The sequence below is a fragment of the Triturus cristatus genome, chromosome 7 (genome assembly GCF_964204655.1).
Source record: "Triturus cristatus chromosome 7, aTriCri1.1, whole genome shotgun sequence".
In the NCBI taxonomy this organism is placed as follows: domain Eukaryota; kingdom Metazoa; phylum Chordata; class Amphibia; order Caudata; family Salamandridae; genus Triturus; species Triturus cristatus.
In genome coordinates this window covers 1,047,056,922-1,047,078,774 of record NC_140590.1, presented here as the reverse complement: position 1 = coordinate 1,047,078,774, position 21,853 = coordinate 1,047,056,922, and the positions used below count along the sequence as shown (strand labels likewise).

At 42.7% G+C, this 21,853-nt stretch overlaps 1 protein-coding gene across 3 annotated transcripts in view; it reads right to left on the bottom strand.

The window, feature by feature from the left end:
- LARS1 (leucyl-tRNA synthetase 1) overlaps window positions 1-21,853 on the bottom strand; it is a 497,298-nt gene that overhangs the window by 400,482 nt on the left and 74,963 nt on the right. For all 3 annotated transcript variants that reach the window (XM_085618114.1, XM_085618113.1, XM_085618116.1), the window contains 3 exons: window positions 19,195-19,356; window positions 17,820-17,932; window positions 16,688-16,751 (listed from right to left, as the gene is read on the bottom strand). In XM_085618114.1, coding sequence (XP_085474240.1) covers window positions 16,688-16,751; window positions 17,820-17,932; window positions 19,195-19,356 — 339 coding nt within the window. The remainder of the gene's footprint in view (window positions 1-16,687; window positions 16,752-17,819; window positions 17,933-19,194; window positions 19,357-21,853) is intronic.

The window sequence follows — 21,853 nt, the reverse complement described above, 5'->3', positions numbered from 1 at the left end:
CACCATTGGATAACATTGGGCCTCAGCACTCTGCACCCGGCCGCCCTAGTGCTGCTGAGCGTGTAACTAGAGTGCATCCTTTACCCTGGGGGACCCCTGAGTCTACCCCCAGAACCTCAACTCCCACTATCAACTACTTAACTAAAAACAACAAAAACGTTTACAGGAAATGTCCCAGAGTAGTATCCAGGTATACTACTCCGAGTAAGAAAAGTAATCCAAAAGTAACTTACCTGTAATCTTACTGAAAATCCCATTCAAAGTATATTTACTGTATTCTGAAAGGCATTGCATTATCAGTAACACTACTGTAATCAAATCAAAGTACATTTACAATTGCAATCCAAACTGTGGTACAATCTGTATTTTTACTGCAAAGTACTTATCACTTACCTGTGCCGAGCTTGCTTGATTCTAGGAAATAACACTGTCCTCTGATACTGCCTTACTGCTCGACCACACTACCACAAATTGAGAGTGAGGTGCTATATGACTTTAACTCTGCCTACCTTTGTGGATCCACTGGACTCTGTGCACACTATACCTCACTTTGGTATAGTATATACAGAGCCAGCTTCCAACAGTCCACAGCCAGTCTTCAGTTCTTGCCTTCTTCGGTTCTTCTTTGTCCTTCTTGGATCAGGTGAATCTAAGTTCATGGCGTCAAGGGGCCACCTAAATACTTAATTTATGGGTGTTAATGGAAGGGAGTACTTGCCCTTGGGATCAATATACCCCCTATATGATCACTTCCTGTGGGGAGTGGGCATAACCCTGTCCCAAAGTTCCTAATTCCACCAAAAACAAGATGGTAGAATCTTTCGTGGAGCACATCAGGCAGCCCACCTTAGGGGGTATGAGTAGCCTGGTGGTGCAACACGCCTAATGCATATCTAGTTTCCAGCTTGTCCTGGTACCAAAAGGTCCTCAAGGCAGGGGTGGCATCTCACAGGTCCGGAGGAAGACCAGGCTGCATAACACAGGCGGCAGGGGCTTTGAAGCCCCTGGCCTTAATATGCTAAATCACTAGCTGTCCTTTTGGAAGAGGTGTGAACACCTTCCTTCCAGACAGGCACGGCCAGGCACAGTTTCTGGCCTCGGAGAGCGTGATCTCACACCTGCAGGGGGTCAGAAACATGTCTGTGATGACAGGCTAGGCAATACCAGTCAGCCAGCACACTAGATAGTGGTATGTGTTTCGGGGGGCACCTCTAAGGTGTCCTCTGGGTGCATGACATAATAAATCTTGTACTGGCATAAGTCCGACATTAAGACAAGGTGTTTGATACCATCACCATAGGTTTCAGTGAAGCCATCATGTAGCTGGGTAACTCGTAATGACCAGTGCTCAATACATGTACTTAAGAGGGCTTCCCAGTTCACTTGTACTATCCAGTAATTGAAATCAACAGCACAGGGGTATATCATGCAGATAAATCTCACATGTATGCCCTCACATATATGCCCTCACATGCATCCTGCCTTAGGGCTACAAGGCCAGCTGTAGGGGTGACATATATATTACATGCAGTGACTTTGGCATGACACAGGAATTGTACCATGTCATGTTTTCACTCCGTATGGACTATGACACGCAGTCTTAAATGGCAGGCGGCATGCAATTTGTAGGGGGGAGGCATAATACATGCTGCAGCCCTTAGGGACCCTCTTTGGCACCCATGGAACCACTTACTATGGACTTACAGGGGTGCCAAAGTTTATGCCATTTTTTGTGTGACCATTCGAACATTTTACTGCGTTTTAGGGAAAGAGCACTGGCACTGGGGCCTGGATCAGACGAGAAACATCAGTAAAAGTGGCAAATCGTGGGGGTGACTGTAAAAAAGGGGCACTTTCCTACAGGCCCTGGGTATTCGGGAGAGATTTCCCTTCACAAATCCTGTTTTATCTGTGTTGGAGGCACAGCTTCTCTCCTACAATTGATAGTCTTGGATGTATTTGACTAGATATTGGTGAGCATCGTGCTGGTTCTCTCAAGTTCTTTTCAGGTCTCAACTAAGGCTGCACATGCGCTGTCTCTTGCAAGACCTTTTGTTACCTTACAGTGAGCTTAGAGACTGCCACATGCTTACCACTGGTTGGCTTTATTGTGACTGATTTGCTTTCTTCTAATTTGTCAGCTTCTGTAGACTTTCTTTCCTCTTGTGTTTGTACCGCTCCTGGAGCACTGAGGCAGCAGCGTGTCCTTCCACTGCTCGCTTTTTCAGGCACTACTTTGTTCTTTGAGCAGCAGTTTACGAAAGTCTGTTTCCATGCTATCTCGCTGGTATACTTCTCACCCCCATGTGTACCTCTTCCACTTTACCTCCCGAGCATCCCCCTCACAGTATTCCCCCCCTCAGAACAAGGCTGTGAGACAAGAACAATTCAGATGCTTTATGTTGTGTGTTGACAAAGACTAAGGATCATTATTATCTTTCTGCTAAAAGGGGTGGCACGACCTCTTGAAAAACCCCTGCATAATTGTGATTTAAATACAAACACAGATCAGTACATTATGCAAAAAAGTGCACGTTATGTGACACGATTTACAAGAAACTGTTCTACAGTTTTGCCCACCAAGGTAGGCAATATTTTTAATAAATAGAAAATAGAGGCAAAGTCTGTCATATATAGTTTGAGTATCTCAATTCCCAGAGCTCTTGACTTATGTGTTGATTATCAAGTTCAGAGTCTAGCCCATTTTACATTCTGGCACTTGTATTTTTTTTCTTTCCTATCAAAGAAGCAAGAGTACAAGTATCATAACATGAAAACTAGGACCGGATAAGCCAATCATGTCTCCCTGGACAGCTTCAATGCTTCATTTTCACCTGCCAACTCCAGGCAAGAATAATTTTATAGTATTGTTCAGGTCACAAATCCAGAATGAATTATAGACTACACAACTCTGCTCACAGACCAGATAAAACGATGGGACCCATACAATGCAAGGTGACCTTTAGTCATAGTTGCTAAGTGGTCCCATGGCATATGTAGTTACTCTATGAATCACTGCACTGCAACAGTAGTCAGTTAACATTGTAAAGGGACTACATCTAATCTTCTGGTTTTCAGCCTACAAATGTTGTAGCACGTTTGTCTGGGCCTATAACATAATACAAGCTATAAACTGGATGTGACAGGACATCGCTCTTGTTCTTCATGGTATGCTTGCAAGGCATCTGCGTGGAAACAGGTTGCAGGTGGGAGGGTTAATCTACTAATCCACCACCCCCACCATATTACCCTTAGAAAGTTTTGATCTTTTTTGCCAAGCAGAACTTTGGGTGCTGTGATTTTTTTTAAACTAATTTTTGAAGTGATAGTTAATACTGCAAGTCCAAAATGTGGCCTATTGCGGACTAAATATTTGAACAGGATGAATGCGTCATTCATGACCTGGAGCCACTTGGCAGATATGGCTTAAGAGTGAACCAGTGCATTAATAAACTGCCTAATGTTTCTTAGGCACAGTGGTGGATGCACATGAAGGCATAGCCCAAACAGAGAAGAATACGTGTGTTTGTGTTGAAACGGTCATTGCTACAAAGGCAAAATAGTAATACAAATGGGTGGAAGAGTAAAAGAAAATTCTTACTCAGAAAGGAATACAGAATGCTTGGAGTTGTGAGGAAAGACTACAGGAGGCAAACAGATAAAATAACAAAACCAACAGAGATCTGAGATACCTCAAAGCATTGAAAGCAATTTCGAAATATGGGAAAGTATGAAAGAGCTTCAGGGTATAGAGAACTAGAAGAAAGAGTATCCGAGGATAGATGGAAAATATCTGAAGAAAATAAGGAAAAACCTAACTTGGACTCCGAGAATGAGCTTTGAGGGGAACAGAGGTGACAGTGCTTGAAGATGGACCAAATGAGAGAACACATCTGCAGGGGTTGAAGTGAGTATGCATGAAAGGAGAGTGGAAAACAATGGGTGCCTTACAGGTGCAATAGATTAATACGCTTCTAGAGGGAGATGGGATTAAGTGAGAAAAGCAAAGTAGGCCTGATACCTTAAATACCAAATTGTTTTGGAAAAGTTAGTGATTTTAAAAGAGGGCTAATTTTTGGACGTCATCTTGGAAAAGTCTTTAATCTATATTTTGCCAATGAAATGTGACCTAAGTCATCCAGATGTAGCTTTAGCGCTTCATGAATTGTAATAAATGATCCGCCTACATGAGGAACCACACAGTAGTTGACAAATTGCTATAATTACTCTATTACCTCTTATAGCCACTCTATTACTTACACTGATGTCCAGCAGGGATTGCTCCAGATATTTAAAGTCAACATCTTACACTCCTGTAGTGCTACATTTCCATAATTTACTATAGTCCTGCCTCTTCCACTGATTTGGGACCATCCTTTCACCACTTTCTTTGCCCTCCAGACATCCACTTACATCTTTTTAGGAGACTTCACGCTCTTGTCAGAGGGGGACAATCCCAGTTAGTATGCCAATCTTCTTAATGCCTGCTCTGCCACAGACCTGAACAAAATGTGACTGGTGCAACATATTGTGGAGGGCACACAACTGACCATGTTGTGAACTCTCAAAACTCCCTGGGATGAGCAGTGGGCCTGGTTTCAGGAAAAGGCCCTGTTGCCAACTTCCTGATGTGCACAGACCAAAAGCTGTGCTCAGCGGAGGAGTTGGCTGAATAGGTTTTAAAAAAAATAGAAATTTACTGAAAAAAATAAAAAGGTGAAATGACGTCATAGCTAGGTATAAAACGAAGATCTTAACTGACATAAAAAAAACTCTAATTCACTGAAAAACCCAAAAGGTTAAAATGACATAGTAGGTATAGAAAGAAGATTCTGTTTACATAAAAAAAGTTTCTCCAAAAAAACACTAGAATTTTACTAGAGAATACAAGGGTTAAAGTGTAGTTATAGTTAGGTGTGAAATAACACAAAAATAACTTTAAAAAAAGAAAAAAACTGAAATTATAGTTTACTGAGTTAAATGTTACTTACATGCATGCCATGCACTTATGATCTCACATATTACGTTGCTCAAGACATGTTAAATTACATCACTGATGAAATTTGAATTAACCAACTTGATGACATCATCCAATCATTTTGGCACCTTCCTAAAGGGTTAGTGGATTCACCAATAACATAATAATAAGCATAGCCTTTGGTCACATGCTGGACACAGCACATTTGTCAAGTCGTCCACATTTGGTGGATGTTAGCCTGTTTACTGGAAATCTCCCAACTAACAAACAAAATGTCTCAACAGAATTTAATTGGTTCAACCGGTATGTATTTCTTGAACACCATACAGAAATGAGTATGTATTCTATTCACCTTAATGGCATCAACCTTGTAAAGGCTTCACGTGGCCTGCAAGTTTATCTCACAAAGTTGACAGGTATACTTTGTCATTGAAAAGACAACTTCTGCCAGGCCCTTTGGATAACCCTCCGTAGCTTTGTAAAATATACCACACACATTCGTGATGGCACAATGGCCTATATTACTATCAAAAATAAAGAGGAGACAGATAGACAGAAATGCTCTTCCTCCTACTGATAAGTACCAAAAGAAAACTAAAGAGCCAATCAGTTTCTCAGAACTAACCTTCCACAAGGTGAAGAAAACAAAATGTTACTTTATATAACCCACATCCACCTGAGTTGCCCCTTGGTGGCATGCTTCATCATCGGATCCATCCCATTCTGCTGCAGAACGGAGCACGCTGTGACCTACAAATTACGTGGGAGCACTTGTATGTATATTATATGATGTAAAAATTTGATGAAAAAATAGGAAAAGGGGTATTTTTGTGTGAAAGAAGACATTAAAAATACCTGCCTCGTAGGTAAATTATTCTTTATTCTAGACACCACCACCACCCAGATGCACCCACCTCATTTCAACCAATGGGAGCCGCAAAACAACACTTAACCCAACTACCCCTACAAACAATGTAGGCCTTTTTTAGGGGTGGGCCAAGGACACATAGGAGGCAAAATTAAGAGGAGAACTCAAGTACACTGGGCCCCCGAACAGGAAAAGTTCAGGGTGACTGACCAGGAGCATGACAAAGGAGATACAACTGAGCTTGAACAACCAAGCAGGCCCAAACAACCGACCAGTCTAGTTGTCAACCTAACGGAACAAAGCCTCTCCACCACAAAGATGCAAATACTGGAGAAATGCCTAGGTTTTGTACCTAAAGCCACCTTGGACAAATCTAGACTCAATTGTGAAATTAATGCATTCAACAGAAAAATAAAACTAAGGGCCTTTTTTGAAGGTAAATCTCTGACCAATGACACTCAGGGAAATAGTGGTTTGGGAGTGAAATCCACTTTCAACCCTGCCGCCACGGCAGTCTCAGTTGAGGTACTGGCTTTCAAGAAGGCAGACATGCTCAAGACCTTTCAAAATAAAACCAGGGAAGAAAAGGCAGCCATAAAAGAACTGGCTAATAACAATAATGTAGAGATTGAGACAGCCGACAAAGGGGGAAGTTATTGTCATACAGTCAACAGATGCATACCAGAAAAATGCATGAGGCTCCTCAACGATGAGAGAAATTACATAGTTCTACCCACAACCCTAACTGGGTTTCTGAGAACACAAATAGAGAATATGACTGAACAAGCCCTAGTACATGACTGGATATCAGAAAATTAGAGAGTGTACCTCACTAATAAAACCCCGGTCACCCGCTATTTCTACACAATCCTAAAGAACCATACAAATCTGGAAAATCCACCTGGGCAATCTAGAGTGTCGGGATAGGTTCCATTTTAGAACCATTATCCAGATTTGCTGATGCTTTCCTGAGGGCATCAGTTCAAAACACAAACTCATACCTCAAAGATACCAAGGACGTTCTATGCCTCCTAAGAGACACCTCATTTGACCCAGAAATCCACTTATTAATGGGCCTCGACATGGAGAGTATTTACACAAGTCTCCCTCACAATGAGTCTCGGAACACAATCGAGATGTTCTCTGAGGTAGATTGGGACTATCAAACACCTATAAATGGAGTGATGGAAAGTTGCAAATAGGCCCCAACTCACAACTTTTTAGTGTTTGCAGGGACATTGTATCTACAGAAACACAGAACCAGCACAGGCAGCACCTTCACGCCAAACAGTGCTGATCTCTAGGTTCACCAATTTGAGGTACACAAGATCTTATGCCCTCAGAATCCCTATCGCAATAACATAAAATTGTGGAAAAGATATATTGACAAGGTCTTGGTCATGTGTGAGGGCAACAAAGCTGTATCAAAAAACTTTCTACACCGGCTGAACACACAGAACAATCTCTCGAAGTTTTCCCATACTATTATCCTCTTTTTTTTTTTTTTTTTGAAAAACCTTTATTGAGATTTCAACAAATACCAAGTATGGGCCTACAACCCCCGGGGCCGGCCGCTAAGCAGTCAGAGTAACAAAAATCAATATTTATCACAGGCAGCACCTCGGGGAGCAGAATCTCCATGCTAGTATACTCTCGCCACTGACCAGCCCAAGTAGGAGACCAGGATACAAAAGGTTTTCGTTTTATAATAAAAGAGGATGGAAGGATCAGGTGCCAAACAGTTTCCCAGCAGCAAAAAATGGCAGGCAGAATAGTAAACGTCAACGATAAACAGCAATTTATCTAGTCAATGGCGCTGAAACAGGAAGTTCAGGATGTGGAGGAATATCACGGCCATTTGCGCCTGCAGTCCCCTGCCCTAAAACCCAGAAGACACCACGGAAATTGTGGCACACATGAAAACGCAGCGATTAACACCGAAGGAGTTCTACCATGCTGATCCCAGAAAAGAAGGACAAAGAAGAATAAGAGAAGAAAAAGGAGGCCATGGAAAAAAAGGGGTTAAAGACTAAAGGATCCCCTCCCCCAACCCCCCACCCTGCACCTCTGCAGATGAGTACGGCCCCCCCCCCCCCCAGCAGTGTGCCTGTCGCCCCGGAACCAGACCCGAAATATAGAAGAAACAGAGAAAGAGGAGTAAGAAAAGAAACCCCACCAGACGGGGGGGTAGAGAGAATATTAATAAACTGGAGGAGGGCCTTCAAAACATGCCCCCGGCGTCTCCCTCCCGCACAATATGTTTTCCCCCAAAGCAAACAATAAGCAACACCGAATCGACCATGTCAAAGAAGAATGGGGAGCATTATGCGCCTATTACACTGACAGTTATGCCGTGAGAGCACGCAACCCCAGAGCCCGCCCGCTTATTAGATGACCACCTCTGAAGGATCAGCCTTATCCTTGGCCACTCTTTGCGAATCTACCCATGCATACCCAGCGACCCAGTGCCATGTCCAATGTTACAAAGAAGAGGAGCGTCCAAAAAAGAACATGAAGCGACACACACAGGTAGGGTGGAAGTCTCTGAATCCCAACACAGTCGGCAGTATGGAGAGCCATCTTTCCCAGTGCTGCTCCAGGATCTGCACTGCACACAAGGTCCAACAAGGCGAAATCAGCCAGGGCAGGCGACCGTTGCTTGAATATTGCCTGGGTCGCCGGAGGCCGCGCACGGGACAAGGCCACCACCCCCCACTCAGATCCAAGACCTCCGGAATAGACCAGACCCACAGCCAACCGATCACACGTTAGTATACTGTCCGGAGTTTCCAGCTGGTCGCTATCCACAGGGGCGGCCACGACACTGTCCTCCTGTGTGCAGTGTAGGAAGTCCCCGTGTACCTGGGGACAGGCAGGCAGCGACTGTTCCGACGCTGATGCCACCCCATCAAGCTTACTCCCCAATACCCAGGCGCCGTGAACCAAGGTGTAGTGAAGGGCGCCGAGAGCCTCGAGAAGATCACCATACCCCAGCACAGCTCTCGGCGCTCGCTCCACCACGCTCCTCATAGTCGCACACTTCCAATCGTGCTGCGACCCAGTGTACAGGATGGTAGACTTCGTCCTGTCAAGATGGCCGCCGGGTAGGTCCAACCCAGATTGGGACCAGGACTCAGGGACAAGCGCCTCAGGTTCCATGTCACTGGAATCAGGGTTTCGGGGGCAGGCAAAAAATATATCCAATGTGTGATCACGGGCAACAGTCATCCCCACCACGGATCTGCGCCCGCGAGAATCCGGGAGCAGTCCGCAAGAATCAGGGCGAGTTACGGGCGGCGGCCGGGCAGCTCACCGGCGAAGGCTGAGGCAATCACCGGGGAATCTTGGATTAGCCACCTCGGGCGTGCACCCGTTCCGCTACGCTCATTGGTAGGAACGACCACGGCGAAATGTAGGCCGATAATCGCACCGCTCCGGTTAGTCCGACTCCACCCAGTCACCAAAGGCCGCTGTTGTTAAACTGCCGCCCGGCCATGTTATCCACTCGAGGTCCCGGTTCCAGGGTTGCACAGGCCGCAAGCTTCAAATGGATATTTCTCCGGCGATACCGCCGCCAGAAACTTCGGAGTCACACGATCGGTTGCCGCTCTCATTCATCAACACGGGCACATAGCGCAGGCTAAGGATCTCATGCAGGATATCTGTGCGGGATGCGGAGGGTCACGGAGCCGGGAGCCTACGCTGCCGTCCCGGTCGCCATCTTGGCTCCTCCCCCCCTATTAGCCTTTCTTGACTTCAATATTATACCTGACCGGGGCACACTCAGACCTACAACACATGAAAAACCAACAGCCAAGAACTGCCTACTCCTGTATGACAGTTTCTAAACCTACCACCTTAAAGAAAACCTCCCATTTGGCCAGTTCCTTGGATTGAGGAGGAACAGATCCTATCTACTACAGGACTACAAAGTGCAAGCAGAAACAATGGCAACAAATCTTGAGGCCAGGAAGTATCCATCAAGGATAGTAGCACAAGCTATAAAACAAGCACAAAACAATAACTGGAAAGGCCTACTTGACATCCCTTCTCAAAAAGCAAAAGAGGAGAGACCTATATGTGTTGCTACTTTAAACAGTTTCTAATCAAGTGACCAAGATCATCAATAGACATTGGCACTTCCTAAATAGTGACATCTTACAATTTCCTAAACCAATGCTCTCTCACAAGCAGGAGCAAAGTCGAAGGGATATGTTAGTGCAAAAACTACCACAAAAAGGAACTGCAGACAGATCACAGGGTACAATATCCCCGTCATGGCTCATACCACGTGGCAGATGCAGTGTCTGCCACTTAACAAAAGCCACAAAAGTGGTTTCCTTCAAATCCACCACCACATGGGAACTCAAAATTCACAATTTTTAACTCAGAGGGTAGTATACCTTATAATCTGCCCTTGCAGTTTGCACTATGTGGGAACGATGACCCACAAGGTAAAGACAAGGCTCTGCGAAAATCGCCGCAATCTAAAATGTGGGTGTGCGACAGCGAAAATGTTAACTCATTTTATTGAGAAGACAGACAGCACAGGACCCCACCGAGGGGGTCCCGAAACACCTGCCTGATTCAATAAACTGCGAGTCCAAACTGTTTGTGAAAGAACAACCTTGAATGTTTATGCTTAAAACTCACACTGAAGGTCTCAACGACAATATACCATGGGGCCAATTTGTAGTGTACCCCCCCTTTTTTTTTTGCAACAATAGGTTAAGAACAATACCAAATCTACTATCAGGAACCATTAAGAAAAGGGTATGTTGGAAATCACAATATCACCATAAGCTTCCTCTGGCTCAACCCTCCCTCTTGTCTTTGCAGACCATTGGTGCAAAAAAAATTATATATATATATATATATATTTTTTTTTTTTTTTTTTTTGTAATATACTGTCTGAGTTGTCCTTGCAACTTGCTATACATTGGGAGCACGGTACACCCTGCTAAAAAGAGGGTGTTGGAGCACATGCGTGCAATTACCAATTTTGACAAAAACTATCCAGTCGCACGACATTTTGCTTCGCACCATCAAAGTGATAGTCGGAAATTAAGTTACTTCTGCCTAGACCAAATTCCACTAAAGCAAAGAGGAGGTGATAGGGTTAAAACATTACGCCAACTAGAATCAAGGTACATTCTAGAATTGAGAACTTTGGCACCCTTCGGCCTAAATAGTGAGGAAGAACTATGGGTACACATAGGTTAATGTATAATAAAGAATACAACTTTTGGGCAGTTTTTTCAGGATACAATGTAATAGTTCTGTGAGTTTCCTTCCAGTCCGTCCCCCAACCTTCACTGTCTTTATTGTCCTTTTCAAATCAATGTTTACAGCATTATCTATTAACTTTAATGAACTTAATGAGAAGATGTGACACGTTTTATTCAATTGATTTTTCATTATATGTTAGAAACAATTTATTGTCTCATATGCTGCCCCCTTCCACCTTTAGAAACATAATACATGATGTTGTTAGTTGTATTATATTTCATTATGTGATTTGACAGTTAAAGAACAAAAGTAAGACTATGAGTCTTAGCCCATTCAGGGCGGAATAACTTAAATAATTTTTATGTATACAAAAAATGTTGGCATCATATCAACAATAATTAGAGTGGATATTAACATTGTATAAAGTCGTGATTGTTAAATGCCCTTCCTTTGTAGTCAAAACACTAATGAATTTATTTCAGTTAAATGTTACAATGATTTGTAAATAGTAACTCTAAAATGGCCACCATGCTGCAATATAAGCACAAAGGCCCTTCTTTTATGTTTATGTATTGAAACATGAAAATCCTCTTTCTATATCCATCAACATCCATGTATTTAAAAAGATTGATTGTAAATGGACTTTTGACGTTGAGAAAGGTCGTCATGACCGAAACCGGTCTGTCAAGAATGGTGGAATAAAGCATTTAAAATCTTCTGGCTTGGAGTGCGTTACCGTCTTTAGGAAGCTAAAGAATTTGGTTTTGGATATATATATATATATATATATATATATTAAAAAACCATAGGTTTCACACGTTATAGTTAGCTGGACATTTTACTGATAAAAAACCAATGAAATTCCCCCGTTATAGTTAGTGCAGGCAACTATAACTCACGTGACCGCAATCCTCTGCTGATGCTAATACTGTATTTAGACACTTATTTGCCCATGTCTTCTTCCATTAAATTTTAGCTATACATATATTACAAATATTTTTTTTTCATAAAGACACATGTCATCAGCAGAGGATTGCACTCGCGTGAGTTATAGTTGCCTGCACTAACTATAACGGGGGAATTTAATTCGTTTTTTATCAGTAAAATGTCCAGCTAACTATAACATGTGTGAAACCTATGGTTTTTTCAGTGAATTTGCAAGGTTTTTTAAATGCTATTTCCTAACTATAACGTGTGTGAAACCTATGGTTTTTTCAGTGAATTTGTACGTTTTTTTAAATGCTAAGTTACTTTACGCCATTCGTGGCGTGCGCGCCCACTTAACGCAGTTCGTTCCGTGCGCGCACGGTGCGCTTCGCGCACCGCGCGCCCACTTTACGCAGTTAGTGCCGTGCACGCACGGGCACGCGGTGCGCTACGCGCACCGCGTATCCACGTTACGCTGGATGGGCCATGTACGCACGATGCGCTTCGCGCACCGTGCGCACATGGAGGACATATTATGCGCTTCGTTATGAAAGGATATCTTTCAGTTAGAAATATGCCATGCATAAATGGTGCCCTGCTGGCACCATTTGCACACGGGGTGGGGAGAGTGTGGTTGCTTTTTTTTTTGGGGGGGGTAATTTTTATCGTACGCGTACGGTAAGCGTAATCGGCGATTTTTCTAAAAAAATTAAAATTGATTTTTTGGCCTTGGGGGTTCATTGGGGACACCGTCATCAAGGCAATGTGATTAGGAGCTGTCTAAACAGCCCCTTTACATGTTTTTTCCCTTTGTTAATCCTCCACCCCTCAGAGTGCGAGAGAGAAAATGGCGGCCGCCGCTTCCTGGTTTTGACCGATTCGAATGTTTACTAAGATCTAACAGCCAATCAGAATCGCGCTCGCGCACGTCACCGTACGCGTACGGTAAGCGCACGGTAAGCGCACCGTAAGCTGGCTCAGATATATATATTGATTTAAAGGCTATTTTCTCAGAATCTACTGAACAGATTCACACCAAACCTACAAAAGGCACTTCCTTGACCTGTAGACTACCTCTCTGCCAAATTTCAAGGAATTCTGTTCAGCCGTTCGGGCTGTAGCTGTGTCTAAAGGTCCTATGGAAAAATGCATGGGAAAAACGCGTTTTGGGACCCCCCTTTTATCTCAGCCCTCGCTTGACGAATCCCCCCCGAGACTTTCAGGGAAGGAGCGGAGCGTAGCGCCCCACCTATTTTGAAAATTTCGCGAGGATTCGACGACCGGCGCCAAAGTTATTCAAAATAGAATGTTGCGGTATTCCTATGGAAACAGGGTCCTAACTATAACTACCTACTGGCGACCGCCAGTAGGATAGATATATATATATATATATATATTTATATATTTATATATTAAAAAAAAAAGCACATTGAGGCCCATTGTTGGGGACGTAGCTTTATTCCGAAACGTTGGGGACGTAGCTTTATGCCGAAACGTTAGGGAAAGGAAGCATGCTGTGCTGTTGGACGCTGAATAAAGCTACGTCCCCAACAATGGGCCTCAATGTGCTTTTTTTGTTATTATGATGGGCTGTTCCGTGCCTGTTAATGAGGCCGCCCTGTAGGGTCGGGTCTCCGGAACGGAAAAAATTGTGCTTTGATATATATATCAGCAAAAAAGACCTCCAGGCACAGGAGCCCCAGACCCATCAGGGCGGCCTCACAACAATGGTCCCGGAGAGACCCATCAAATGACTTTTATCACGGAGGCAAGAGAGGCCCAATACCAGAGGTAAAGCTTTATTTGCAGGTACAGCAACGCAACAGGATTTCATCTCCTTATTCCTTACGCGTTTCGGCGACCTTTCGCCTTGGTCACAGGATGGAGTCTTTATGTGCAAAGTGCATTAGTGCGCGCTTTTTCACTTGAAGATCACGTGACAGTTATATTCGCACTACTAGTCCCATGATGCATCTCATTACGTATTTTCTTGCAGGGAATCATGTAAACTTCATCTGCCTTCATATTAAAAGTTGCTCATCATTTTGGCATCGTAAATAGTGGGTATAATTTTCAAACTGTCCCGTGTTAAATTAATCATGCTCAGTGCTTTGTTTCTTAAGTACCTGCAACGAAGCCTGTCCTCTGGCACGATCGAGGCGGGGGTCACCCAGCTCCGAATCCCTTCCAGCATCGTCATGGATTTTGCTAAAGTAGCATTGCCTTAATTAGGTTCCTGGCAAAGAGTGGATCGAGCTCCAGATTCAACATCAGCAAAAAAGATTAGAGATTAGAGATTACCTACTGGCGGTCGCCAGTAGGTAGTTATAGTTAGGACCCTGTTTCCATAGGAAATCCGCAACATTCTATTTGGAATAACTTTGGCGCCGGTCGACGAATCCTCGCAAAATTTTCAAAACTAATGGGGCGCTACGCTCCGCTCCTACCCTGAAAGTCTCGGGGGGATTCGTCAAGCGGGGGCTGAGAAAAAAGGGGGGTCCCAAAACGCGTTTTCCCCATGCATTTTTCCATAGGACCTTTAGACACAGCTACAGCCTGAACGGCTGAACAGAATTACTTGAAATTTGGCAGAGAGGTAGTCCTCAGGTCAGGGAAGTGCCTTTTGCATATATGGTGTCAATCTGTTCAGTAGTTCCTGAGAAAATTGCAGTTAAAGCACATATATCTATAGCCGCGCACCGTGCGCGCACCCTAACGTGCGCGAGTGTAATTCTGATTGGTGGTTACATGTCAGTCAACGTTCGAATCGGTCGAAATCAGGAAGTGTCGGCTGCCATTTTGTTTGTTTTGGGTGCGAGAGTGAAAAAGAGAGGTGGCGAACGTGAAAAGGGGGCAGGGTAGAGAGTTCCTGACCCCCTAGCCTTTGTCAGGGGGTCCCTAAAGGACCCCGAAGGCTGAAAAAACATTTTATTTTTTTGAAAAAAATTGCGGGGTGCGCACACGGTGCACGCAGCGCGGGGTGCGCACACGGTGTGTGCACACAGTGAAAAACATTTTTTTTAAAAATACATACATAACTTATCATTTTTAAAAAACGTACAAATTCACATAAAAAAAACCATAGGTTTCACACACGTTATAGTTAGGAATTAGCATTTAAAAAACCTTGCAAATTCACTTAAAAAACCATAGGTTTCACACATGTTATAGTTAGGTGGACATTTCACTCGTAAAAAAACCAATGAAATTCCACCGTTATAGTTAGTTCAGATAACTATAACTCGCGCGGCCGCCACTCTATCACAAGGATGATGTCATGAGTGATACCACTGACCATGTCATGAGTGATGTAATATGTGACGTCATGAGCACTGGATTGCGGGCGCGCGAGTTATAGTTAGCTGAACTAACTATAACGGTGGAATTTCATTGGTTTTTTTACGAGTGAAATGTCCACCTAACTATACCATGTGTGAAACCTATGGTTTTTTAAGTGAATATTATATATATATATATATATATATATATATATATATATATATATATATATATATATATATATATATATACACACACACACACACACATATATACATATATACACACACACACACACAATGTATTTATTTATTTTTTACACGATGCCAAGCACATATTTTTATACAACACCCAGCATTTGCAAGGTTGCATGCCCAGAGAGATAGATATTTATTTATGCACACACACAGTACATCCGTTTCATATTTGCTATATGCGCCAAACAATCAAAAAAGTTCTGTGCAGGGAACATTTTTACGATAATATTGCCCAATTTTGGTTAAATAATTTGTCTGCACTTCCTGATTTCCCATAACAAGCGGCAGGAGATTAAGAAATGTGGAAGCGGTGCCATCATGGGCCACCATTTTGGACTGCAAGTTGGGTGTTCAAAGCCGTGGTGACGCCGCACCTGCTTGACTTTGAGCTTTAGCTCCTCCACTCAAACCAAGCTGCTGGAGTTAAGAGCATAAGGAAGCCACCCATTACGAGACGCCATTTTGGACCGCAGTGCGGGCTAGTTTTCAAAGCAGCGAGGACGTGTATATATACGTGAATGGATAAAAAGAATACCAACATAGATTGTGCCACATAATTTAAATAAACTTGGCACACAATTTGGTCATCGGCCAAGGGGTTTAACTGTTCTGAGGAGGAGGATGAAATCATATTTAATAGGCAACTGTGAAATATTAAAGTATACACGCCTACACAATTGTCCCCATTGTGCTCTCACATAAACCTTCTGAGCATTCTAGGCTAGCATTTATTTTATATTGACATCTACTATTACAGCAACTGAAATCAGATGTCGTCTGAGATCTGTTCACAGTATACAGGTGAGTTTTCAACAACACTGCCTGTTGCTCTCCAATAATAATACCTCTCACTGTGCACTCTTTGGTCTCTGAATGAATATTAAGCTTTATTTAGAAAAAAAATTAGTTGATGTAAAATAAATAGGGATAATCAAATTGCAAGTTTCTGGCATTTTCCAATGCTGGTCATGAGTTGAACTACTTGAATGTACATGATAGCACCTTCAAACAAAATGTGGCTATTGAACTGAGCAAGGTATGGAGTACATTTTATTAGATCCAAAATACTACATGTTAATATTCACTTCAGTAAACTAGAAACCGTCATCAAGCCTCAGGGCCCCAAGACATACCCCATGACTTTTTTACCTCTCCCGTTTGTCGATCATGATCCATGCAAGGTTGACCATCTCTTGGGGAGTAAATTGTATAGCTGAAGGAAAAAAAAAGAAAATAAATAAATGAGAAAATAATGGGCTCAGAATGAATGAATTTGCAAAAAGAAGGGGTAATGCAACATATGCAGGGCTTGGAAGCTTTAATATAGAGACATACTTTAAAAGCATGGCAAACGTCTGCATGTGTGCAGTTAAAAATGACAAGATAAGACATCAGAAGTATCCCAGGAGTAACATCACGAAGTGCTTCCTTATGGAAGGTGGGGAAATGTATCCAAACACTTTTCAGTAAAGGTGCTATATATTTTTAATATTAGAGCAAAATTAAAAACAAAACTCAAAATGTCGCAAAGGCATACAAAGCAATTAGATCTAACAGAAAAAGCTTGTATGATAAAAATCAATAGAAGCAAAAAAATCTAACAAATTCAGATTATGCCCCAAATCAGATTTGTTAATGATTAAGCGACTTTGAGCCAAATAAAAGTACAGCTGCTACTTAAAAGTAAGACAGGAAAATATACCTATAGCAGCAAAACACCAGTAAAAGAGATCTGTAGCATTAGATTAGGAGGAAAGAGAACATGTGACGTAATAAGAGTCTGCTGCATGTCTATAACAGAGAAACGGAAGACAGTGGGTACTAAAGGTCCTTTTCTGAAGCAGGGGGTATCCATGCAAGGGGCCTATTCATACAGTTCTGCTTCATTTAACATTTTTGGGCGTGTTTGGCTGCAATTTTCTGTTTCAGAATGAAAGCAGGATTTTTACCAGTTCCTTATTAAGTTTTTCTTCTTTGCATAGGCTTAAATGCAGAAACACAAGTAATCCGTATATTTTCGAGCAAGACGCAGAACTAAGTAGTATATATGCCAATGTGTTCAGGGACACTATAGTTCTTAGATCAAACCTCGGTTCCTCAGTTCATGCTGCTCTGGCCTACAGGTGCCATACTGATGTAATGTGGTAATAAAGCCCCAGCTTACCACTCCTCATATGAACATCTCTGCCCTGTCAGGAACAAATAGCAAAAGGGATACTATGGCTAAGACTTTCTAGAACATGGTGTACAATTCACATCTAGGATTATTAACAATACTCACCGTTTCCCAAACTTTATTCTGTTCCTCGCTTTGAGGGTCAGGAACTGCCACCGTACAAAAGAGTCGTAATATGGGTTCACATCAGTTGTGATGAAAGATCGTCGCCAGTCCACCTTAACATCAGGACAGCAAAACATCAGAAAATGTTATATTACTTAGTTAGCAAACCCAATCACTAACTTTATTTGCCCTGAGCAGTGATAACTGAGAAGCAGCAACATTAATGGTGGGTTAAAATTTGTGAGGCTTTCCAAGTAATGAGTGTCCACGTAGATTGATGATTAAGCGGAGAAGAAACAAGTAGAAAGAGCGAATGGATGTTTGGCCAGAAATTAGAAACTATGGTGAATTGGAGGTTTGGCCTCCAATTCACAGAGAAACAGCACAGCATGGAAGCTGAGGGCTAACACTTGGCAAGAGCAAAGAATCAAATGTTAAAGAGGAGAGCTGTCTAGCCAAGGCAAAAGGGGAAACGGCAGGGAGATGCATAGAGTAACCATTTGTGCAAAAAGGAGAATTAATTAAAGAATTAGAGTTGATATTTGGATTGACAGAACGGACTTTACTGGAGCAGAAGGCTTAAAGCAACTGGGGGCATGCGGAAGGTCAGAAATGCAATCTAGTCTACTTGGTTTTTGGAACAGTGTTTTTGATTAAGCACAGAGTCATCAAGGACGAAAGTGGCCAGTAAAAGGACACCTTATCAATCCTCCATTTTGGTCCACTGTTATGTCAATTATGAACTTGTGCCGAGAGACGGCCAGGGATGCGAGAGGGGCGGGGGGGGGCTTACATAACAAAGGAAATAGAGGCGAGAGAGGACAAAAAAAATGGAGACAGGTGGCGATGCTATGTGCAGAACTGAGAAGAGCTGCTCATGAGAGTAGAACAGAGAGAAGAGCGTTCTGGGATTCTCAGCAAACGTCGGTGGACAAGAGAAAAAAACAGTAAGGGAGAGGGGATTTAAATATGGAGAAGAGACAACTAAGAACAAGTTCTTTCAATATTCAGGAAGGTGAAATTCAGTTAAAATAAAATAATGGCTCATCGGATATAGATTTAAGGGCCTGTTGTACAAGAAAACAGCACTGAGCTACAGCACAGATGAGTGACCCTGTGATCGTCTTGGAGCTACATCGAATTTAATAATTGTTTAGTCTAATGGACTCAGAGGCTGCAAACACATACTGGACACAACGTAGTAACTAACAAAGAGATCAGTGTGCTGGCCACGGCCACATAAAACAATTGTTGTTCATGGGTAACAGCCTCCGAACTGCCATCATGTTTATGTATTTCATCAGGATGCAAATATTAGAAGCTCTGGCAACTTCAATATGAATTTGTAGGAGCCAGGGGCATGCACCAGCAGTACCTTAAGTCCCATGCCCTTCAGGTCCTGGATTGCCAGAGGTGGAAAATAGCCGAGCCAGTGCTCGGCCTCAGCAAACTTCTCTATCTCCTCATCGGAAAGGCCAAGTGACTGCATGATCCACCACTGGTATTTGGATGAGCCGGCCTTGGCAGCAGCTTTGCTCTGACACAAAAAATGAAAAGGTTATGCATTGCAAAACTCATCAATAAATCTTTGACACCGACTTGCTGACAAATTTGCTCCAAGTCCTCTGCAATGTTTCTTTATTTTACAGACTCACTAAACCAACAGGAAACTGCCTTAGAGCTGACCTGAGTAACACCTTTTGTGTGAACACGTATGCATGTGCTGGTCACCATCAACAGAACTCAATTCAGCTTTAACTGAGAAAACTGCTCTCCATCTGCAGTTGTACCATTCATCCCACATGTACTATTACTCAGATGTGAGTAGGACAAGAACAGCCACAAATGTCGTGGAACTTGAGAGACACTGGTTACCACAAAAGTCTTCCCAATGTGTCTTGCACTATGTCCTTCCAGAACAAAGAGCTTAGAAGGAGCACCTTCGATGTTGTGTAGCTGGTTAGAGAGTCTGCTGCTTTCTCGAAGCACACTGTGCTAAGGAGAGTTAGTCGAGCTGTGCCTCAAGTCTCATAAATGTAAAGACAAAGGTAACTGTTTCAGAGCTTGAGAAAGGTTTATGGATGTGGAAATGCAGGATATCTGTGCATCCGAAGCTGTGAGTGAGTGAGTATAACTATCCTTGTGGGGACTTGGGTGTGATAACACACTCACGCTGTGGGGACATGGTTGCACTGTGGGGACCTGAGCCCAGGTCCCCACAAGGCAATGTCTTCTAAATGGTAAAAAATGACTTCAGGAACATCTGTGTCAATTTTTACAACTTTTTTAAAAATTGCCTTGTGGGGACCTGTGTTTCATAAAGTGTGTTTAGATTTTTGCTCAGCTCTGCCCCTGTAGACAGGAGGCGGTACTGCAGTCTTAAACACACTGCATTTAAACACACTTTGCTCACCAGAAGCACACATTATCAGCAGAAAAGACAGACATTTCAAAGTAAAAGCTGCATAGCACTATGTTTATCCAAGTACTTTTCATTCAAATTAACCTTTTCTCTATTTATTGAAATAAATCTTTGACATGAAGCTACAGAATTTTGATATTTTGTGTCTAAATATTGTTAGTGGTTTTATAAGATTGCTAAAAGCAATTTGGGTCAGTTTTGAAACCCAGAATAGTTCACTGTTGCCATTTTATCCTTATGTGTAATTAAAGAATGATGGTGCAATAGAATGCAATACAAATAAACTGAGGTTATTGTTTTTGGCAAGTAATTTAGAGGCATCAATGCCTATGGTTACATTTTAATGCTTGTACCAGAAAGACAGTGTCTTTCTACTGCTTTACCTTTGTTTAAATAGGCAGTGAACTGAAGCAACATTATGCCCACAGCTTGGGGCATTTTATTTGTAACAGAAAGGGAAAGTTTTATATTAATAGTAAACTACTTCGAAGATATATTCAGATATTGCAATTATATGTAATTATAATTTAAAACATTTGAACGGCTTAATGTAATAACTGTTCCTAAAGTTTTCCAAGTTAACACAGTTTGTTGACATTCCCAAGGGTGGTTGAAGAGCAATCATAACAAACATTGGCAAAGGCCTTAGGTCTCAACTATGCGAGAGCTATTGGCTCTGCCAATGTGTTTTAGCTATTTTGTACACCAGCGTACTTCACAGTGGAGTTAAGTGTGGTAAAATGGAGAGGCCTAATGTGAAGTTGCATGAAGTGGCATAGAGTGATGTGGAGTAGTGTAGAGTAGAATGGTAGGGAGTATTGTGGAGTAGCATAGGGAGGAGTTAGAGTGGTGTGCCATTGAGTAGAATGGAGTGTAGTGGAATATTGGAGAGTGGTGTGGAGTAGAGTGGTGTAGAGTGGAGGAGACTGGAGGGGAGGAGAGTGGAGGTTTGTGGAGGTTAGAGAGGGAGAGGAGTGTCTGGCATTTTGTAGAGTGTTGTGGAATAGAGTGGAGTGATGTAGAATTGAGGAGCATAGACTGGAGTGTTCTGGAGTGGCATATAGGGGATAGGAGTGTTGTGGAGTGTCATGGAGTACAGTGGAGTGCTTTGGAATAGAGTGGAGTGGAGCGGAGCAATGTGGAATGAATTGTTGTAGAGTGAGTAAAGTGTTGCAGAGTAGAGTAAAATGTCAGAGTGGAGCAGATGGAGCAGAGTGGAGTAAAGTGTTGGGTAGAGGAGTAGACTAGAGTACAGTGTTGTAAAGTGGAGCAGAGTGGAGCAGAGTGAATTTAAGTGGCGTAGAATGGAGCAGTGGAGCAAAGTGTGGTAGAGTGGAGCAAAGTGTGGTAGAGTGGAGCAAAGTGTCGTAGAGTGGAGCAAAGTGTCGTAGAGTGGAGCAAAGTGTCGTAGAGTGGAGCAAAGTGTGGTAGAGTGGAGCAAAGTGTCGTAGAGTGGAGCAAAGTGTCGTAGAGTGGAGCAAAGTGTCGTAGAGTGGAGCAAAGTGTCGTAGAGTGGAGCAAAGTGTCGTAGAGTGGAGCAAAGTGTCGTAGAGTGGAGCAAAGTGTCGTAGAGTGGAGCAAAAAAGCGTTGTATAGTGGGGTAAAGTATAAT